The sequence below is a fragment of the Mytilus trossulus genome, chromosome 4 (assembly GCF_036588685.1).
Source record: "Mytilus trossulus isolate FHL-02 chromosome 4, PNRI_Mtr1.1.1.hap1, whole genome shotgun sequence".
NCBI lineage: Eukaryota > Metazoa > Mollusca > Bivalvia > Mytilida > Mytilidae > Mytilus > Mytilus trossulus.
Window position 1 is genome coordinate 87,510,721 of NC_086376.1, and position 22,245 is coordinate 87,532,965.

General features: G+C 31.6%; 1 protein-coding gene across 2 annotated transcripts in view; it reads left to right on the forward strand.

The window, feature by feature from the left end:
• Window positions 1-22,245, forward strand: part of LOC134716229 (protein neuralized-like) — a 33,276-nt gene that overhangs the window by 7,661 nt on the left and 3,370 nt on the right. Inside the window, exons 1-4 of one of the 2 annotated variants that reach the window (XM_063579092.1) lie at window positions 1,585-1,852; window positions 9,107-9,613; window positions 17,332-17,847; window positions 21,374-21,493. In XM_063579092.1, the coding sequence (XP_063435162.1) occupies window positions 1,711-1,852; window positions 9,107-9,613; window positions 17,332-17,847; window positions 21,374-21,493 (1,285 nt within the window). In that variant the 5' untranslated portion in view covers window positions 1,585-1,710. Of the gene's footprint in view, window positions 1-1,584; window positions 1,853-9,106; window positions 9,614-17,331; window positions 17,848-21,373; window positions 21,494-22,245 lie in introns of those variants that run through there. The other variant, XM_063579095.1, reaches the window with a different exon arrangement.

The window sequence follows — 22,245 nt, forward strand, 5'->3', positions numbered from 1 at the left end:
AATCAAATGCTCCAAGGTGTCTTTATTTTTGGACAAATTTAGACAACTCTTGTGCAAATGCAAGAAAAAATTGTGGTTTGCGTGGTCTGACTCTGAGACAGGGATGATTTGTAGGCTTAAAACAAGCATATATATATTATATTTTTGTCCTATTTAAGTACTGCTACAATGTAGATTCAAGAAAATTGAGTTGGGAATTGTCATGATTGTAGGCAATTTAACACTAGATTGATTTCCAATTTATTAGAATATGTTTAGTTGTTTGTAATAAATATAAAGGGAAGCTACTTTTGTAGGTAGTGTACTTTTTCATTTGCTAAAATATTTTCTAAAATTAAATAAAAAATAATGTTATCAATATGCCAGATATTGAATTGAAGAGGGACTGAGAGACTGAGACTGCATTCATCAGTTGTCTTTCAAAAAACTTTAAAAAAAATCTCAAGTAGAGATAAAATTGGAGAGCAAATTATACATTAATTTCTATGTAGCAGTTAATTTTAAGTCCTCCATCAATGCTTCAACAAATGTCATACATATATGCAGACTGAGTAACCAAGAGATATTTTGCCAGCTCTTTTTTTACGTAAGACATTGAAGAGTTGCCAATTAATACAAGGTTCTTTTAAATTTAACCAGCAAAGAACTTTTATTCAGTCCTAATTATTATTGTTAATCATGTTAATTGAAATACTATGATATAAACAGGATGAATGCTGTAAAATTCGGCACCACTTTTGGGTACTTCAGATATAACTTGCTGTATCTTTTTAAAACATATTGAAAGAATTAAGAGAAAAAGCATTTAACTGTGCATCAGAGATCATTTCTAGTTATGTCAGCTAATTATACTGTAAAACTATTGAGCCTCAAATCTGTTGCTATGGGCAACAATAAATATACAAACTTTATCACTAAAACTGCTGTAGATGCCTACTTAGATAGGATGATTTCTTTATTTTGTCAGAGGGGAAGGTATCAACAGGCTGATTATTCTCTTGAGAGATTTGAAACTGTGTGGAAAGGGGGGAAATGTATTGAACATCAATTTAGTGGGGAATTTAACTTATGTGGCTTAAGAGGTCATAGAAATTGAAATGATATTTTTTTTCATGTAACTTTTTGCAGTAGATATTGCCAGAGTTTGTCTCTGTTTTGTTAATATGAAAATGCAGTTTCTTTAAATGAAAAAAAATGGTTAGCCATTTTGTCAAATTTACACCTGTTTTTTCTTGTTTTTTCCTCTCCCCAAGGAATCAAACTTTATTTGTCATTTACCAGTTGCTGGTTATATTATCTACATAAAATAAAATAAAACTTCAGTATTTCTATATATACATGTATTTAACACATGTATATTAATTTATATTTTATACAGTTAAGAATTGTACCCAAAACAATATTTTACAGTACATTTTCCATAAAGAAATTATAAATACAGATAATTATATCAGCAAAAAAATTAAAGTTGAAGTTTCCCCTGAAGGTTGCCCCTTAAAAATCAACAAAACATCTTGATGCATGAATGTGTGAACTAAAAAAATTGGCAAGATGATGGATTTTATCATATGATCAAATACCATTTGAGATTTTCCCTATCACACCAGCTGTTGTAACCTTTAACCCCCAGGACAAGATAGAAGATGGAAGAAATGGCAGTTAAATGTATCCCAGGGAAGGGAGATGTAATGCTGTGTTAGTTCATAAGACATGGGACTTTGTACAATGGAAAGTGTTACGTTTGATTTGAGTAAAAGTCGTAAACTCAGAAAACGTGGTTCTTTACCAGAACTTTTTCATGCTTTTGAGGGCATGCTTTTTCACAGACGAGGATTAGTAGACAGACGCAATAGTATGTAATTTTTCAATAAGTTTAAGATGAGGTTCAATAGTTTAGAAGTTAGGATACACATAATTTTATAATGTGTAAAACTGATACGAAAAAAGATTATTAGTATCATTTATTAGAAGAAAAAAAACTGATTGACCTAGCTCTTGTAGGAAAAACCCATTAGAATCATTTTTTTATTTTATTTTTGTGTAGTAGCAAATTTAAGTGTATTTATCTTAATTATTTGCCAATGTGTTAGTTTTAATTGAACAAACATTGTATCTGGTGTATTTAAAGTTTACTGTTGTTCAGTTATGAAACTTTATATGTTATAGACATTTATAAAACCCAGACATTTCAGATGTCTGATAATAACTTTAGTTTGCTTTCCAAAGCACAAACTATATGTACATGGTTTAAATTAAAGTAAGGCCACCCAATTCCTGGTATCAAATAATTTAAAGAAACCAACAATGTATTGCTATATGATCTTTTACATTGAAGCCCTGTTAAACTTGCATTAAGTCGTGTTCAGACCCTTAAACAGAAAATAAAGAAATATGGAGTAAACGTGCACGGGCCTTATCCCACAGATTATCAATGCATAGAAAAAATACAAATGCTCAATAGTCAAAGTTTTTATTCCTGTTCTTTATCTTGAAAGTTGCTTGAGGGTCTTCAACAATAAGAATCACTAATACCGTAAAACACGGTCAAGATGGTCCCTAGTGTCGATTTAAGCAGTATATTTTAAAAAGTATTTAGTACTTAAATGCATGATTTTTTATTAGTTATTAGTGGCTTTGAACTAGCTGTCAGATAACTGCGAGTACTCTCAGATATGTTCATTGTGTCTTTTTGTGTCGGGATGTATAAGTACCCGGCCACGTCTACTTGTGTGTTTGTCCATCTGATGAGTTTGAGCCTTTTTCAACTGATTTTATAGTTCGTTGTTTATTGAACTGTTATACCACTGTCCCAGGTTAGGGGAGGGTTGGGATCCCGCTAATATGTTTAACCCCGCCACATTATTTATGTATGTGCCTGTTCCAAGTCAGGAGCCTGTAATTCAGTGGTTGTCGTTTGTTTATGTGTTACATATTTGTTTTTTTTTCTTTTGTTTTTTTACATGAATAAGGCCGTTAGTTTTCTCCTTTGAATTGTTTTACATTGTCTTATCGAATATATTTTGCCTCACAATTACAAGAGGCTAGTAGTTACGGCCCTGCATTTCGTTACATATCAATGACCAGATGACTTCCACATTCTTCTCCCAAAATGTTTCCAAATGCTGGATATTTTGTAGACAACATATTCATGATATTTGTTACATTTTTTAACGAACATTAAGCATTCCTATGGGAACCAACTTAACCCCTCTACTTGCAGACTTGTTCTTTTATCTTTATAAGAATTACATCTTACATGAGCTTCTCAAGAATTTGATCAGAATATTTCAACTTTATCTATAAGAAGATGTCTTTTAACTGAATAATTCAAAGTTAAGTGGCTTTGTTGACTACATTTTTCTAAAATTAATACAGGCTTCCATAGTTTCAGTTTAGTCTGAATCACATCTTGGAAATTGACAATGAGGCTTAGTTGAGAACTGAACTTTATAGCAAAATAATTTAAATTTGAATGTAACATGTCTTCTGATTGGCTGACGTTATTTTGTTATAAGCCCATCTATAGACATAATTTAGTCATGTGACCGTGACGTCATCAACGTTTTTTCATGGTTTTCTACGGTTTTAAATGGAATTTGGAATTAAATTATAAGAAATGACTGTAATTTTTTTCTGTCTATTCGAAATAACATAAAAAATGTGGTGCACACTGTTAAATAACCCGCTACTTGTGTTATTCAGTGTGCACCAAATTTTTTATGTTATTTCTTCATAGACAGAAAAAATATTACAGTCATTCCTTAAATAAATTATTTCAATTTTCTCCTTGGAACTTTCTTTTTCTGTGAAGCATCATTCCTGCTGTGCCTGTATATACTGGGATATATATTTTCCTGTTGAAATGAGATTCCGAGGCATGTGTGTTTTATTGGGATTCCTTGATAGATAGTTGCTGATTACATGGCAGCTATTTATGTTTTATTATTGTCATTTTCTTGTACCTATTAAAACATAGAAATTAAACATCACATGAACTGAGTTTTGCTGTACTTTTTGCTGTTTGTTTGTTTATTCCACATCTACTAGATGTAAAGGGGGTGTTTGAGAACTCACAATACTAGTTTAACTGTTGCATGTTTAGTGTCCCTGCCCCAAGCCAGGAACCTCTACTCTTATTGTAATGAGTCCTGTTAGTTTTCAAAATTTTGGTATATTTGTATGCGTCTTTAGTTAAATGTTTTGCCGTACACTGAACTACATGTAGGATAACTAGCATTCATTATTGTTTAGGCAGGGGTCAGCCGAAACTAACTTCCCCTTCTGATTTTGATAACTCAAGGTTGCTTAAATTATGAAAAGGTAAAAAGTGAGAATTCATTTAGGAATCAATTTCAACTAAAAATAGTACAGTTTATAATTAAAAAAATAAGCATTATAGATTAAATAAGACCGATTAATTGTAAGGTTATGCTAAAATAGCTAATGGACTCTCAAGTTGATATCCTTTGACAAGAAACAATGCCGTTTATTTCCATTGTAGTCTATATTTACTAAACATTTTTTAAGATTTTATGTTGTATAAGGACAAGCCCTTTCAATATTTACAATTTTTACTTGATGTTATATTTATGATGGCATTCAAACATAATATCATGTGATTATGACACATCTATTTATTGTTCTATTTATCTTTAAGTAATATGTCAATTAATTTAAAAAAAGAAATTTCCAAATATGGTAAGGAGTGTAATACATTATATAACAATCATGTCACAATCTGGTCAATATCTATAATGCATGAATACCTTGGATAAAAAATGGATCATGTTTGTGTGAATATCCACATGAAGATTTGTGTAAACCACTAGCACTATATTCATAATGCAAATCAGGTTCAAAATTTGAGTCAGCATAACCTACTTTTTATGCTTGAGTGACTAAGACAAATTAGACTGATCTAAATTATTAATACTAGATTAAGATTATAATGATATCTGTGATGCCTCTAATGTGAAGAGTGTACCATGCTGTCTGCACATAAACAAACCTTGTAACAACTACATGTGTTTGAGTATAGTTTATTGGTTGTAAGGCAAAATTTTGGTCCTTATCCTCATTTCCAAATGGCAGTCTAAATTTCCTGTCAATTATCCTTGACAGCCTCTATTACAGGAGCCATAGGCGGATCCAGGGGGAGGGGGGCGGGCCCCCCCCCCCCCCTTTTGTGGGAAAAATTTGGTTAATTATATAGGGAATCATTAAAGCATGACTGGAGCGGGGCCCCCTCTTAGGTCAGTCAGCGGGCCCCCCCTTAGGAAAAGTTCTGGATCACTGGGAGCTATCTATTGTATGTATTGATAATGTGTTCTCATCCTGAATACACATGAAATATTTGCCACTAGACATTAAGCATTAAGTCAATTATAATGAGGTATCAAACATTTAGTCAATTCATTCTTGATTTCCTTGTGGTAAATTTTGTAAATTGGTCAACTCTAATGATTTGGACTTGAGTGCAGGAAATCTTTGTTTTACAGAAACATCATCTCATTTGCTGCAGATTAGCACATTTATTTTGTGCTGACAGATTTTGTTTCTACAAATGTTCAGTGATATTATATCTTCTCAATCTGATAAAATTCATCAAGACAGATGTCAGAGTGTTGTTATCATGCTGACCCTTGTTTGACTGGACAGACAGATAGAGGCAGAAACAGATTATATGTGTACAGTGGAGGGGGATTTGGCTTTGTCCACCCACAACTGGGTATATGTTTATATGAGGTTTCTGAAGTAAATTGCAGTCGGGTAGAAAACTTTGCATAAATATCAAAACATGTTTTTTTTTTGTGGGTTGTCTCAAAAAGAAGAAAAAGGCAGCAGAAAAATAATTTGGAAAGTTCTGTTGCTCTTTGAATCTTATTATCAATTCCACTTATTGTCAGTCGGAATCCTTTGAGCCAGGTGTACAACTTCATGTGAAGCTTAAAAGAAGTGTTTGAGGGGGTTAGCACGAGGGCAAACTAATTGGTTGTCAGCCTACTGAGTGTAAGATATTGATCAGACTTTGTAGCTGCACCTCTATGTATGATAAGACCATCTGTTTCATTGACCTGATAACTTATCTTTCTGTAGAGAACCAAAACATCTTCTCTAAACTGGAATAATTAGCCCATTTCTACAGAACACATCTATTTGCAAGGTCAATTAATGGTGTACTAAACATATTAACATTCCAATCAAATCCAAAGAAAGGAATAGTTTATTTGCCAGACTATTCTTTTAGAATCCTCCAGACCAGGTACACATATTTAATAATAAAAAAGTACATCTGCAGCACTTGTATAATAACTTATATTTGTGTATCATACTTCAGGTATATATATATAATCATGGTTCTGTAGTTGCTGAGGTAAATTCATCCAATTGAAATATCCCTTTCTGAAGGATGTACAATCTTGAAAACATATTATTGTGTGTGTATGTTTAGTTTGGGCTATATTACATTCACCTTTTCTGTCTGTCAGTCTGTTTAATATTCCAACAATTATTTCAATCACACATTTCTCAGGCTCTAAAAATATAATAGAATGACCGCATATTTGGTCTTCAGCTTGATAGAGATGTCAGTTGAAGCATGTGAACACTTTTTGGTACTGTTGGACATATGCTTCCAGCAGTGTGCCCATCATTGAAATTTTTAAATATATGTTGAAGAACTTAATCTTTCTTTTTTTTTGCTTTTTCATTGATCATGTTAATAATACTTTAAAGTAAGTGTCTTAATTAACTTGTTAGGGTGAACACTCCATGTGTAAGAACTACATGCATAAAGGGAATTAACTCTGTCACAAGTAATAAATCATCATCCTTGAACTCCAAGGTGTTTGAGGTGCAGTTGATTACACATCATAATGATAAGGATAGTACAATAAGGATGTTATAATTACAATGATCAGATGATCTGTCATTGTGTATGTTATAATTACAATGATCAGATGATCTGTCATTGTGTATGTTTTGACAGTAGACTACTAACATCTGTTGGTAATGATGGAGATCTTACATTATTATACATGACCAATCACATCATTCTTACATTATTATACATGACCAATCACATCTGTTGTTAATGATGGAGATCTTACATTATTATACATGACCAATCACATCATTATAGGTACATAGTAATTAACACAAAGCCATGGACTGGTTCCAAAAGTTGACTTTATTGTATTGTACTGGATTATTACAAGACACAGTCATATGCTTTAGTCATAATGTAAACAAACTCTTCATAGATACAGAACTTTGACAAAAAATACATCATTGTTTCCTATACAAAAGACTCATTCATTTTAAAGAGACATTCAAATAAGATTTAAAAAAAAGCTGAATAAAGTTCTTTGCTAAAGACTTTTTAGGACCAAAATTGTGAAAGGTTTGATGTTCAAAACTTAGTGTATGTCCTATCAATAGAAACTGGTAAAAGACTGAGTGTTTTGTATACTATAAACATGATAATGAGCCTAATATTATACATGTGTAGGTGGAACTGGTAGGTCCTTTGCTAAGGTCATTTTGGCCAATGTGACAAAATATTGCAGAACTGTGCTTAACTGGCAGGGTTACTAATAGGCTCTTAAATCCCTTCTTCAAACATTTTAATGTTGATTATTAAAATTTGCTGACTAAGCAAACTTGTAAATTTGACCTCACTTTTTCCTACATTAGATTTATATAGACTGGGTCTAGGAGTAAAAATATTTCTCCTGATGAAGATATGAAAATTAACCACATTTACAAAAATGTTTAGAGACATTATTTAATTTTCATATATTTTTCATGGCAAATGCAAGGATTTTACGTACATTTAATTTATTTATGTGACTGCATTACATGCAAAGATATGATATACAGTTAACTGCACTTACTTTTTTCTGTATTTGCGGTTATTTTAAGTCTGTTGATAAACATTAACCAACTAACATGCTGTACTTAAGTGCATATTTATGCTTTTTAACACATTCAATTAAAAAAGTTAAATTACTTTTAAAGTGCAAGTTACACAGCTTTGTATATCATTGTTTACAGTATGAAAGTAGAGAACATTACTACAGATAGTGGATCTGCCTTTATCTGTACATGTTTAATTCAAACCAAGGCCGAAAATTCATAAAAAAAGTTATTTTTTTCAAAACCTTCCCATGTATTATTTTTTTAATTGACCTTGTCCTGAATAAGCAAACAGACAACAAGTAAGCAAATTTACATTAGTAAGAGTAAACATCTCTATTCCAGTTTTAGATATAAAGAGATGCATACCATATAATGGTCTAGGGTAGTATGATAGCCACTTATTAAAAGGTTAAAATTAAATGTATACTCTTTTTCAAAAGACATGGTCATAGAACATGTAGAATGATTTTTGGATAACATAGGAGCTTCTCAGAAAAAGAAAGGTACTCTGACCTAAATTTAATGCCCCTTTTACTTTGATGATACCAATATATTAAAAATAGGTGTGTTATGATTTCCAATAAGACACCTCTTCACAAGAGACCAAATGACATAGAAAGTAACAACTATAAACTATAGGTCACTGTTACTGTGTGTACATCCTTCAACAATCAGCAAAACCCATACTGCATAGTCAGCTTTAAAAGGCCCTGAAGTGACAATTTGTGAATCAATTCAAACAAAAAAATGTTTTTTTGTCTAATTAATGCAGATTTCCACTCTTAGGTGAATTGCATCCATAAATATATATATGGATATAAGATTAGAGGAGTTAAATCAGAACAATTTAACCTAATATAATTTGACATGTTATAAATTTATAAGTTTTATATTTGGGTTCATTTTACAGATGCTATGTGACCATTTTAATCATGACAATCATATGAATTGATGTTTAAAGGATGCATTCAAGAGATTAGATTCATAGTCATCACACTTTTATCCTTTTTATACGGAAGTTAAAACTCAAGTGTTCTATTTATTTCATATGATATGTGGTACATCAAGCTATTTATTCAGATTATGTTTCAATAATACCATATCATGTAAATCAAAAGTAAAGGACTATACAGGAGTAAGGAATTATTTGTGCACATGATTAACATTATGCTGTCATTCTTTTCAGGATTCAGTGCAGACCTGACAGGAGTGAACACTGATTGGCCAATACAGTTTCATGATATCCATGGTGACAACGTTGCCTTAAGCCATGACAAGGCAAGAGCTCGCAGAGCAGACAGTTTCTGTAAATCTATATGCTTTAGTAGTCGACCAATAGCTATAAATGAAAGGGTCTATCTTAAATTCTCCCAGACATCAAGCAGTTGGAGTGGAGTACTGCGCTTTGGATTTACAAGTCTGGACCCTGGAAGTACACAGGGTCCAGACCTTCCAAGATATGCCTGTCCTGACATGACAAATAAACCTGGTAATTGGGCTAAAGCTTTAGGGGAAAGATATGCTGCAATAAACAATGTGTTACATTTCTGGTATAACAGAAATGGTGATGTTATGTTTGGTATTAATGGAGAGGATATTGGACTATTCTTCACTGGTGTAGCTACAAATACTCCTCTCTGGGCATTGATGGATATCTATGGCAATACAATTGAGATTGAATTTGTTAAATTTGGTGAGTTAAAATATATCAGTTTGAATCAACAAACATTGGCAAAGAAAACTACTGTGGATTCATTAATATTGTGCAATACCAAATTTTGTAGGTTTTGTGGGTATAGGTACACAAGGAAACAATAAATGAATCCACACTATATAGAGGGGCAAAAGAGACCAAAGGGACATTCAAACTCTTAAGTAAAAAAACACCCTGGAAACGTGATGCCTCAGAAAGCCAAACAATAGTACACAAAACACAACAAAAAAAACGAAAGACTGAGCAACATAAACCCCATTAAAAAGGGGGTGATCTCACTTGCTCCAACATTGTAAGCAGATCCTGCTCCACATGTAGCACTTTTCCTTTTGCCCATGTTAGTTTGCAATAAATATCCAACAAATTACAAGTTTTAAATAAGCTTGTGTGCAGACTTTTTCAAAACAAAGAAATTAAATATCCATAAAAATGTAAGTTCACGAAAATTTGTACCCATGAAAATAAATGAATCCGCAGAAGTTTACTATTGCCTAAATGATTATCTTACATGAACGTACAGATGATGCAGTAGAATAAAAATATCTGATCAAACAATCTACGGGTGCGTTGTTATCTTGCACAGCTTTATCCTAGCAGGAAATAATTGTATAAGGAAATGAAAGTATCTTGGTTAAGTGCACATTTAACATGAAGTGTTGCAAATAAAACAAAAATCTTTTTTTGGTCAAGGGTAGTGCTCTTTAATAAACTATTATATCTATATTATTTTTTTATGAACAATTCAAAATCAACTTTTTTTTTTTGTAATTAAGCCATTTTACAGAATTTGCTGACACTTCATATCTATTGTAACCACCAACACTGCAATATTGTTTTATTGAAGTGGACTGATTCGACTTTTGATTCTGCCAAATAGAGAAAAAAAAATATATTCATAATGAACTTCCTTCTATGCATTTTGTAGCTAGTAATCTTCATTTTTTTTTTCTTTAAGAATCTTTTTATGACCTATTTCGTAATAACAAATTAAAGATTTAATGATTTATATATGGTATATGTTCATGTTGTTCTACATTATAACCTGTTTACATAAGAAAATTATGTAAAATGTCAGTTAAAAACCACATGAAAAGAAAATATTGGACGTTTGTCACTAAGTTGTTATATAAATACAATATTTTCTATTATTATTATCACACCGAACAGATGGGAGTAGATAAAAATCCCATTTTAGTATGACCCAAACAGATGCATGTATATAAAATCTCGTTTTACTATGACATGTATTTATTTGTGTTGGATGTCATCAATGATATATTTTACACCTGATCTCAGGTAACAGTCAAACCTGTATCGATCACCTGAATGTAGATATTGATTAACTTATTGACTATGTCATACTATATGGTTTGCATGCATGGCCAGTTTTCTTACCCTATTATTGTTTATTAAGCAAATAAACAAGGATTGTATCAAAAGAGTAATATAGTAGTTACAAACAAAGAATATTTCAAATAGTCTTGCAAGCTTATATAAAAAAAAAGCAATGCAGTTTGCTGATGAAAAAAAATAAAAAATATAAATTAACATGACTCCCAGAATTTTTCAATTAAATGTCTTTTTAAAAATTCAAAGTCATGAATAGATAGAGGAATAATTTGCATTATTGAAATCAATATGAAATTGATTACTGGTTGAAATATTATTAACTTTCTTTGACTTCCTTATGAATTGAAATAGATTATCTAACAAAAGTTCAGATATTTTGTGTTGTACTGTAATAGTACAAATGTACATGTTCACTTCCTTTTTTGGTCAGGGATTATTATAGTTTTTTAAGGGATTCTTATAAGAATTCAGGGATGTTTTCAAAAAAGAAAAAGAAGAAGGGCTCAGGTATGATTATATTTAACTGATATCAAGTCAAACTTTACTAAATAAAGATTAAAAATCAATTGATCAGACATTTGAAGGTTCATAAACAAGATTGTGAAATACGTTTTAGTTATTACTTTACATTTACTTTACATAGAGTATACACAAATTTTTAACTTAGGTAGCAAGTACACATAATTTTGAAGTTACTGCTTAAAATTTTAAGTGTAATTTATGATTGCTCAAGATTTTTGCATGTTAATAATTTCTAGGCACTTATAGAAAATAGATTTTAGGGTATTTTATGAATATTCAATATTTTATAATTATGAAATTGAAAAGTCAGGTAAACTTTATTGACAAATGTCATTTAAACATGGTAACCTAAATTCCTTGTTAGTTGAAAATTTACTGTAGGTAAATGTTAATAATATGAAGGATTTGTGTCTTACTATACAAATCCTTGATACTTGGACCTTCATAATAATATACATGATGGAAAGTACATTAAATATTACATATCTGATGACCTTAGGAAATAACCGCTTGAAACATATATAAGATAGACATAGAACATTAATGATCTTCAAATCCATTAGATTGAAAGGAAATCTGTCAAAAAACAAGTCTTACATCCTTTTTTTTCCCTCAGTAGATATGTAATATCTCTAAAGCATTCACATGTATATCACATTACTGGGTCATTTTATATTATGTCAGATTCTACTCTACATTTGGATGTAGCTTTTGAGATTATGATTTTTCTTCATTTATCTGTCATATCTAGTAAGAAAATCAGCACCCCCTACCCCCACCCCCTATTTTTACAACACCCATGTATCTTTGAAAACTTTTTTCATAACCAGTATTTATCAAAAGTTTAAGAGTTTTATATGTAACAAATAATGCATAATGTTAAATCAAAATAATATACTAGGCAAAATTTATGATTTAACATGTTCAAGGTAGGTTTATTAGTTTGAATTTTCCACTTGAATGGAGTCCGATGTTAGTAGACTTTCTTTAGATGTCTTACATCATAAGTTTTATTTGAATCACCTGAATTTGCTGAGGTCAAATGCATTGAGCGTGAAACATGGTGGGTTGAATTAAAAGCAGGTTCAAAAGAAAGATTTTAAAATTGGTATTTGCTGTTACTCTGCTAAGCGTGCAGAAAAGATATGTCTGAGCTTTCTGTCAGAATATTGTGTCTGCTAAGCCTAACCAACAGATTGTTATCTTGTGTGTGCAATATTTGCAATTTACATGTCAGTGAATGTAATATTTGCCGTCAGACAGTTTAGCATCAGTACATTTTACCTGACTTCTGCTTATGTCTGACAGATATTAATTATGATTGCAATTGGCTGGGTATGTGGAGAATTGTCCTAGGGGTAAAGAGACTAATAATTAAATGTTCTAACTGAATTAATTACACTTCCATTATCTTCAAGCTAAGAAGCACACATATAATTGGTTATACTCTGGTAATTGAATTATTAGAAACATCATTATTACATGTATTCAGATAAGCAAAATAATAACGTTTCTGTCTGCCTCATGGGGATTTGAACATACAGTTTACATTTGTACCAGATTTCAGCAAATCAGAAACATACAAGTATCAAAAGAAAAACATGTACTTGAAGATAGCTGAAAAACGTGTTTATGTTGTACATGTATTTTGTGTTGAATTCAAATGAACCCTGTTACACTACCTGGTTGGTTTGAATTCACTTCTTAACATCTCTGTCTATATCTATATGTAAATGAAAGTGGTTTTTTTTGTAATTTCAGCTTAAACAGAGACACACAAAGTAAAAACTTAAGTCAGGAATTTTACATAAAATCCAATGTTTCAATTGTCATCTAACAATCACATAATAGTATCATATTTACATGTATTTGCAAGACGAGAGGTAAAAAAAAAGACTGCTGTTTTTCTTTCATTTAGACTATTTTATCAAATAAATTGTTCTGCATATTCTGCATGTCACAAGTGAGAGAGTAGATCTTTAGAAGGGCCTCTCTCAAAGATGGACTCCAACAGGACTAAATTTTGACCCAGGAGGTACAAATTTACAGACTGCATTTGGATTCCAATACCCATATTCCAATATAGCTATAAATAGTAGATAATGATAACTTGTACAAAATGTATATCTTAAAAAGTATTACGTCTTATTTATATTTAAATAAATCAAGTTTACTAATTTCTGCTTGGAAATATATATACCTTTCAGTGGAGGATTCAGGAGGAGGGGGTTGGACCCCCCTTTATTTCTTGACGGACAATGCATTTGAATTGGGACTTATAGTTAGAACAACCCTTTACCCTAGGTTAGAAACCACCTTTAAAAAATGTCTGGTTCTGGCTTTAATGCTATACTTACTGTCATATAATTATCATTGCCGTTAGTAGGAAATATGAGATAAAAAAAAATCTTGGGTAAAAAGAATAAAGATGGTATACCACCTGAAATTTTCTGAAAAAAAAAAGAATATTATGTAACTCTTTGATTTTATTTGATATATCAGAATGTTTCCTACTGGGATAATTTTGAGATTCCTTTTCCCCAACTTAGTTCAGAACATCATTTTAGCATACCTAAATTAATTTTTTGGCAGTACTAACTTTTTCCTGCAGTGTTACAAGTATTAATAATAAATACATGTACATATAACCTATTGAATCTATGGCAGACGATGGTAGACATTTTTTTTATGATGAAGTACTTGAGAGATAAGATGTGTTCCTGTTTATGTTGTAAATATCTTCACCATAATGTTTTCATAATCTGAAGTGGAAGTGAGGCTGCAGAGGCTGGATTTCTTGTAAATGTGTAAATAAATCAGAAAAGTATTATAGATAAATATTTTCTTTAGAAAAAGAGTCTTTGAAGAAAATGATAACTGTATCAGATAATTTTGACATCAAAGACATATTTTGTCTGGTTTTTTTTTTTCCATATTTTTTTCATGAATGAGGAATGACAATTTTAATTTCATATTTTTTTGTATTTTGTAACCACAGATGATAAGAAGGTCAGTTAATTTCTGATTGGCATTTTAGTTCAATGGTTCCATCCTTTACCTGTTACCTGTTAGGATAGTGGAGACTTGAGATATTTTTATTTCATGACAACAACTGACACAGATCTAGAGTGTTTACATTAACGGAAATGAGGGTTGAGTTTCAAAATCAATGGGGTTCTTTTTTTGTAGCTGACCATCATGATTTTAACAGTAAATCCTTAGATAATTGGTTAATTATTTGAGTCAAGTATAAATCATGGCATGATAAAAAAGTTATTTCCCTGTTTTTTCTTCCTTTTATTGTTTATTTTGTTGAACAAATGTTGTGATCATGTCTTAAACATTGAAAGGTAGCATTAATAGGTAAAGTATTTAAAATGGAGTATTTTGAGGCATCTAAATACATGTCTTGAAAAGAGATCAGACTCAGAAAAATTTAGTCTTGACTTGGATGTACTTTTTGCACTAGTAGAAAAAGAGTTAGAGGAAAATATTTTTATATGCATAAAATGAATGTTTGAATTTCAACCCCCAGAATTTTAAGAAAGAAGTTTCCTTTGCTGCATCAACTATTGTAGAAGGAATGTATTGGTACCCTCAACTATCTCAGCTATGTTCTCTTACTTATTACATAGATTATTTTATCTGTCTAGTGATTTGATGATTATTTCTTATGTACAAGAACATTTATATAAATTGTTTTGAAAAGAGAAATTATCAAGTTGTTTTGATGTAATGTACTAAGTATATAATGGTTACACCTAAAAATCTGGGTGAATTTTCATAAAATTTAAATTTAGAATTTTAAATTGAACCATGGTGTTTTTAAGTCATTATCAGAAAAGATATAGTTCCCAGTACGAGTAAATGTAGATTTCTGTTCATTGGGTTCAAGATATCCTTTATGGATTACAAGGCTTCATTGTATCATTCTTTTTTATATGTCACTATTTATATCTGTTTCATGCCACCATATCAGCCACCACTAATTTATTTAATTGCTATAACCTTAAAGCCTTTTTTATTGCATTGCCAAAACAATATTCCAGAAAGTGCTTATTTGTGTCTTATTCTTTCAAACATGCTGAAAGATTGACCTGTTGCTTTAAATTTATGGAAATCTACCCTATTGCATTAGCCGTACTCAATGATACTATCTTTTTCTTGCATTTGTAAGTCTGGCACATTGTAATATATGTACTTTTAATGATGACAAAATAAAATATATCAATGGTCAATTTTAAACATCAACAGTTCCTTTTACTAGACCACTAGCTGTCTTGGTAGTATGAATATAATTTCCCCTGAAATCTTTCAGACCAATTTAAAATACATTAATCCTAGCTGTCAACAAATTAAGGCAGGGTGCTATTCATCTTCCCTCCTAAAATAAGATATAGATAAAGAGATAATTGTATTGACAACAGTACATCCTTGTTTTACTGTAACTAGACGTATACCTGTAGGGTAGACATGTATTATTATTAATAATATAGACATCATGATCCTGAATATTTATAAATACTCAATTTGGGGAAAAAAATCCCCCTAATCATGTGAATTTGACCACATTCATCAGTTACAGTTAAATTTGCATGTGACTTTTCCTGTACATGAGTTGGTTTAATTTGAAAAGAGACAAAAAAGGGATGCTGAAATAAGATAGTGAATATGCATGAAGTTGAACAAAATAAAGTGAGAGCAGTTTACTGCGAGGTTCATATTTGCTGGAGTTAGGTGCATTTACAATCTTGTTATTGAGATGGCCTTGTTTATGAAAGAACAGGTAGTAAAGAAAAAAAACTGACCTATTTATTTTTGGTGAATTTAATTGTAAACAAGCTAAAATCATATATTCATATACTATATATATTCATAAGACGTTAACCTAATTTGAAAATAAAGGACCCCTGCATATCAAGCACACCTACAATTGAGTTATAATTTTAAGAATCTACTTCTTCAACTTTCAGCTGATTTATGATTTATTGATTGACTTCTCTTACACTAAAATTTTCATTCCAGTTATCAAAATTTCTGTTTGATGAAATTCTTTCATTAGCCATAAAGTAGAACTTAAGTATCTATTTAGTGAGGTTTTAAAAGTCTTTAGGTCAAAGATCAAGTTCACAATGTTTATAAACAGACCAAACTTAGGAAAATTGACTCCAAACTGTAGAGTCATTATAATTTATGGCAATTTGATCAAAGGTTAAGGTCAAAATAGCTTCAAGTAGATTTATATTTTAAGGCTAATTTTTGGTTTCCTATAAAAAAAAAAACTCAACATCATGACCTTGACCCAAGTGGTCAATATCATGAGGTTCATACAACTTTGAATAAACTCATCATGAAAAAAGGGTATATATGTAAAGCAAGTGATTATGGTATATAGTGGAATTTTTGAAAGTTTCAACAGTACCAGCCATCAAATTAAATTGCTTTGTGTGGAGTAAATATTAAATTAAGGAGAAGTGGTATGATTGCCAATGACACATCTATCCATTAGAGATTGATTGAAATGGATTCTAGCAATCATACACTGTACAATCTGCAACAATGAGAAAAACTCACACCATATACTACATGTATATATTAATTAAGGTCAAAAATGAAAAATGTGAAACAATTTAAAAGCTATGTCTTTTCTTTTTGTTGATGTCTTATGTGTAAAAGAACATGAATAGGATTCAATAAGTTTTAAAGTAAGTCTTTTCTAGGTTATATGATGATTATTTCTATATTTTATTTATAAAAACAATATGCTACACTTTCTCTCTGCTTTCTTGCATCAAATAATTATGTTCTTGTTCTTTATTTTTCAGAGGCTCCATTACTGAACAACATGTTAAATCGTCCGTCTGTGTCAATGCCTTCCGAGATATCAGCGATTACGTCACAGATGACAGCAATGACATCAGAAACACAACCATCAACCACTGTGGTTCAGTCAAACAGTTTGCCTATCAAATATTATACAATGACTAGATTCTCTTTAATGCAATGGCATAAACTTCAAGGGAAAAATGTACAGATCACTGATCCTAGTCGGACAATAGCTAATCGTACACCTGATGAGTTTTGCAATGGTTACGTTTTTTCATCACGACCATTAAAATGTGGTGAAAAAGTAGTGTTACAAGTACTAGGAATAGATAGATCATATGTTGGTGGATTAGCCGTGGGCTTTACTACGTGTTCACCCGATTCTGTGTCACAATCAGAACTTCCTGACGATGCTGATTTATTATTAGATAGAATGGAATATTGGGTTGTAAATAAAGACGTATATCGGTCACCAGAAATAGGAGACGAGTTGTGTTTTCATTTAACTAATGAGGGTTGGTATTATTTTGTACAAATTAAAATAACAAAATACCAAAAACTTTGAGGAAAATATAAAAAGGAAATAAAAGTCCCTAATCAAATGGCAATATCAAAAGCTGAAACGCATCTACTGAATTCAAACCTATCAAAAACAAAATACTGCCCATATGATTAATTGACTTGGTTGGTTCAAGAAAAAAGCTATATCCATTTTGTCCATTAGTATAGATTGATCATACAGAATTCATTCTTTGATTACTGAATTATTGATGTAAATCGGAAATTTGTCATCAATACAAAGGGAAAAATATATAAAGCCATGGTTGGTGTTAGATACATCTCAGGCTACACCCATGTCTGTGTTACATATTTTATGAAGGGATCAGATTGATTTCATAGACAGCATGATAAGCACAACTACATCAATGTCGCTTTTAAAAGGGTTTTCATAAACAGTTTGAGTCTGGCTCCATGTTGAAGGCTATACTTTCATGTATATTAGTTGTTTTATACATTGTGACTTGGATGGAGAGTCTCTTTGGCACTCATACCACATCTTTTTATTTATACTAGAGTCGGTTAATGTTGTAGTAATCATCTTTATTTCCCATTCATCTTTTGTTTGTTTAAAAATTTCCTGGAATATGTTTCCAGTCCAAAACTTTCAAAATCCTTAAAGAATATTTGATGTTACTTGGTTATATTGTTGTCTAGACAGTGTATGCATGCCATGAATTTCATAAATTGGATTGTTTTTCTCAAGGTCAAGGTTACAAACTTAATTCAACCAGGATGTGTACGATTGGAATGTCTGTCTGCAAGGTGAAGATGACAAACATTTCAAAATTAAACAAAAATTGAATGCCTTTAAGGATATTATTTCTTGTCAGTCACCGGCCAAAGTGTTGCATGTACGGTTGTTAACGAGGTCATAGGAAATACTTCATATACTTATATGAGTAAAAGGACTTTCAATTTCATTTTGTAAACTTGTCTGGCAGTACCTTTAGTTAATGTTGTACCCTTTAGTTAGAATTGTACAATCTACATGCATATGTAAGCCATCCATATACTATTGTAGTTAGGTTTCCACATGTTATTCTTCATGCTTGAAGATATTGATTTGACATTTGGTAGAAAGTTTTATCATGACAAATTACAGATCAAGTTGGAATTTTGCTCCAGTCTGATGTTTGTCTGCAGAGTTATGGTCCTTGGACTTTGAAAATTCATTCAAATAATCATTTTTTCCACATTCTGTTCATGCTTGAAGATATTGAATTTATATTTGTTATATATTTTACACCATGACAAGTTATTAATCAAGTTAGCATTTTGTTCCAGGGCAATAAATTTTTACTGGTAGGGGACTATGTATTGCTATACAATACTCTAAGAACGCTTGTTGCTTTAAATTTCCATTATCAAGATTCTCACAATTAGTTTTTGTCTTTATACATGACATATGCATGGGTTCGAATCCTGGCGAGGGAAGAACCAAAATTTGCGAAAGCAAATTTACAGATCTAACATTGTTGGGTTGGTGTTTAGACGAGTTGTATATACATTATGTACACAGCCATGTATCACCATCATTGATGGCGATCCGATGGATAAATCTGTTGTAGAGTTGTCACTGACTCAGACGTACTTATGAATATAATTATTTTCTGTGACTGTATCTTACATGAATTTGTAGGATCCTTTTCAATAGATAATTTAGCTGATCTGTAACAATAACATCTTCATGCCTGATATATCATGTACTGTAGTACGCCGCTAGATTAAAACTGAAGTGGAAAGTAAACACATGCCCACCAAAAGCGTTACTTTTGAAGCCCAGGTGGTCGTGTGGTCTAGCGGGACGGCTGCAGTGCAGGCGATTTGGTGTTACGATATCACAGTAGCATGGGTTCGAATCCCGGCGAGGGAAGAACCAAAAATTTGCGAAAGCAAATTTACAGATCTCATACCCGTAGCCAGGGGGGTTCGGACGAACCCCCCCTTGAAAACTAATAAGCACTGTGAAAGTAGATGTTCTGATAAAGTCGAGTTTGTGAGTCAAACGAACCCCCCTTTGGAAATTCCTGGCTACGGGCCTGGATCTAACATTGTTGGGTTGGTGTTTAGACAAGTTATTTTCCCTCCGGTTTATATGATCCGTTCATCCTTTATTGACTCTTTAAATTCAAGAGTTTATCTAAAAATGAGGGTACTTTTTCTAAAAATGAGGATACTCTTTATATGGCCTTCCAAATACCGTTTCGATCCCTAACATCACTGAAGAGACATTTATTGTCGAAATCCGGATCTGGTGTACTAAAATATATTGACACCGTAGGATTGTGGCATAACATCGCGGCCACAAGTTTAAAAAGTTTTTCTGTTTAGCATTAATTAAGATCCATTTTGTTACATCTTGTGATCAATTTTATTTGGCAATCAACAATGGCAGTCAGCAGGGTTAAAGAACATCAGTTGCTCTACCTGTTAGTCAAATGCGTTTTGTTTAAATATACTTTTTCACTTTTTGGGTCTTTTGGGAAATGTTGTTTGTGCTGTTTTAGACCCTTCTACAACAAAATTTGTTTAACATGCACACCTATAAAAATTGCGGTTTTTATCCAACGCAATCATAGGTTTGAATGTAGTTTTCAATTTAGACTCGTTTATATATATGTATATATATATATATATACAACTCGTCTAAACATCAACCCAACAATGTTAGATCTGTAAATTTGCTTTCGCAAATTTTTGGTTCTTCCCTCGCCGGGATTCGAACCCATGCTACTGTGATATCGTGACACCAAATCGCCTGCACTGCAGCCGTCCCGCTAGACCACACGACCACCTGGGCTCTCAAAAAAAGAGCTTTCGGTGGCCATATGTTACCTTTCCACGTCAGTTTTAATCTAGCGGCGTACTACAGTACATGATATATAAGGCATGAAGATGTTATATATATATATATGAAAATAACACTTTTTGACAGAATGTGTAAATAAAGAAGAATAGTTTGATGTTCAGGAGCTCACAATACATTGAATACATACATTAAACATTATTACTTAAGACATTGGGTTCATTGACATTAAGATTGAATCACACCTAGGACTTCTAGTGTCCAACATATATCTGCCACAGTACATTGTAAAAATAAGGAGGTGTGGTATGATTGATGAGTTTAAGTGACGAAGATAAAAGTAATCATAGGTCACCATTTACAGCCTTTAACAATGAAACAAACTATGTTTCCATTGTTACTCAAAAGTACTACATGTATACAGATACAGATACATCAAGGTAGTGAAAGACTAAATTCATTCCTTTCTATGTAGTAACCCATCTTATTAGGTGTAAAAGTCTCCTTTTGGAACTTTATTGGTGCCCTGTTTAAGTATATAGAACATGACTCACTTACCAAAAATTACATACAAGATAAACAGTTCAAGTGATTTGCGAGAAAATTTGTATGAAGTTGTTTCTGTCATGAAAATAATTATGGTCATAATTTCAATTATTTTTTTGTGTTTTCAGGAGAAGTGCGATATTCCAGAAACAACAGTAAAGTAGCCACTCTAATGCATGTAGATAGAACATTACCATTATGGATATTTTTTGACATATATGGAAACATACAAAAAATGAGATGTTTAGGTAAGTTTATATGCTGGAAGTAATGTTTACCGATTGAAAGGGAAACTTTGCTACTAACGACATAATTCTCAAAATACATACGTTATTTTAACCTGAATATTTCAGTCATTATATTCTGCAAATCTACGATTACAAATGTACTTCAATAACACCTGAATGCATGCATAGTCAATTAAATATCTTCAATCAGATCATTCGGAATAAGCTCAGAGTTTTCCTATCTCAATTAAAACTGAGATGATTGCTGATCGGTCACTTCTACAGGGCACCAATCCCAATCTAGGGTTCTTGAAGAGTTTATATCGTGTTTGGAATTCAGGTCCTTACAAGTAGAAGAGATTTATTAGGGGTATTACTAATATATTCATGTTAATGTTATTTTGAATAAAAACAGGTAGCTATGTTAATGAATAAACTAATATTTTAAAGTTAATATATATTAGAAAATCTGGTTATGGTGCCAATGAGACAACGCACCATCCAAGTTACAATTTGTGTAAAAAGTAATCAATTATAGGTGAAAGCACAACCTTCCACACAGAGCCTTGACTCACATCTAACAGCAAGCTGTATAGGGCCCTAAAATGACTTCGTGTTAAATCATTCAAACAAGAAAACCAAAGGTCTAATCTATATGAAAAACGAGAAACGAGAAACACTTATGAACAACATTCACAACCAACAAACAATGAACATCAGTGTGATGTATATACTATATATATTGCTAAGAAATGTGAATACAATTTAATCTT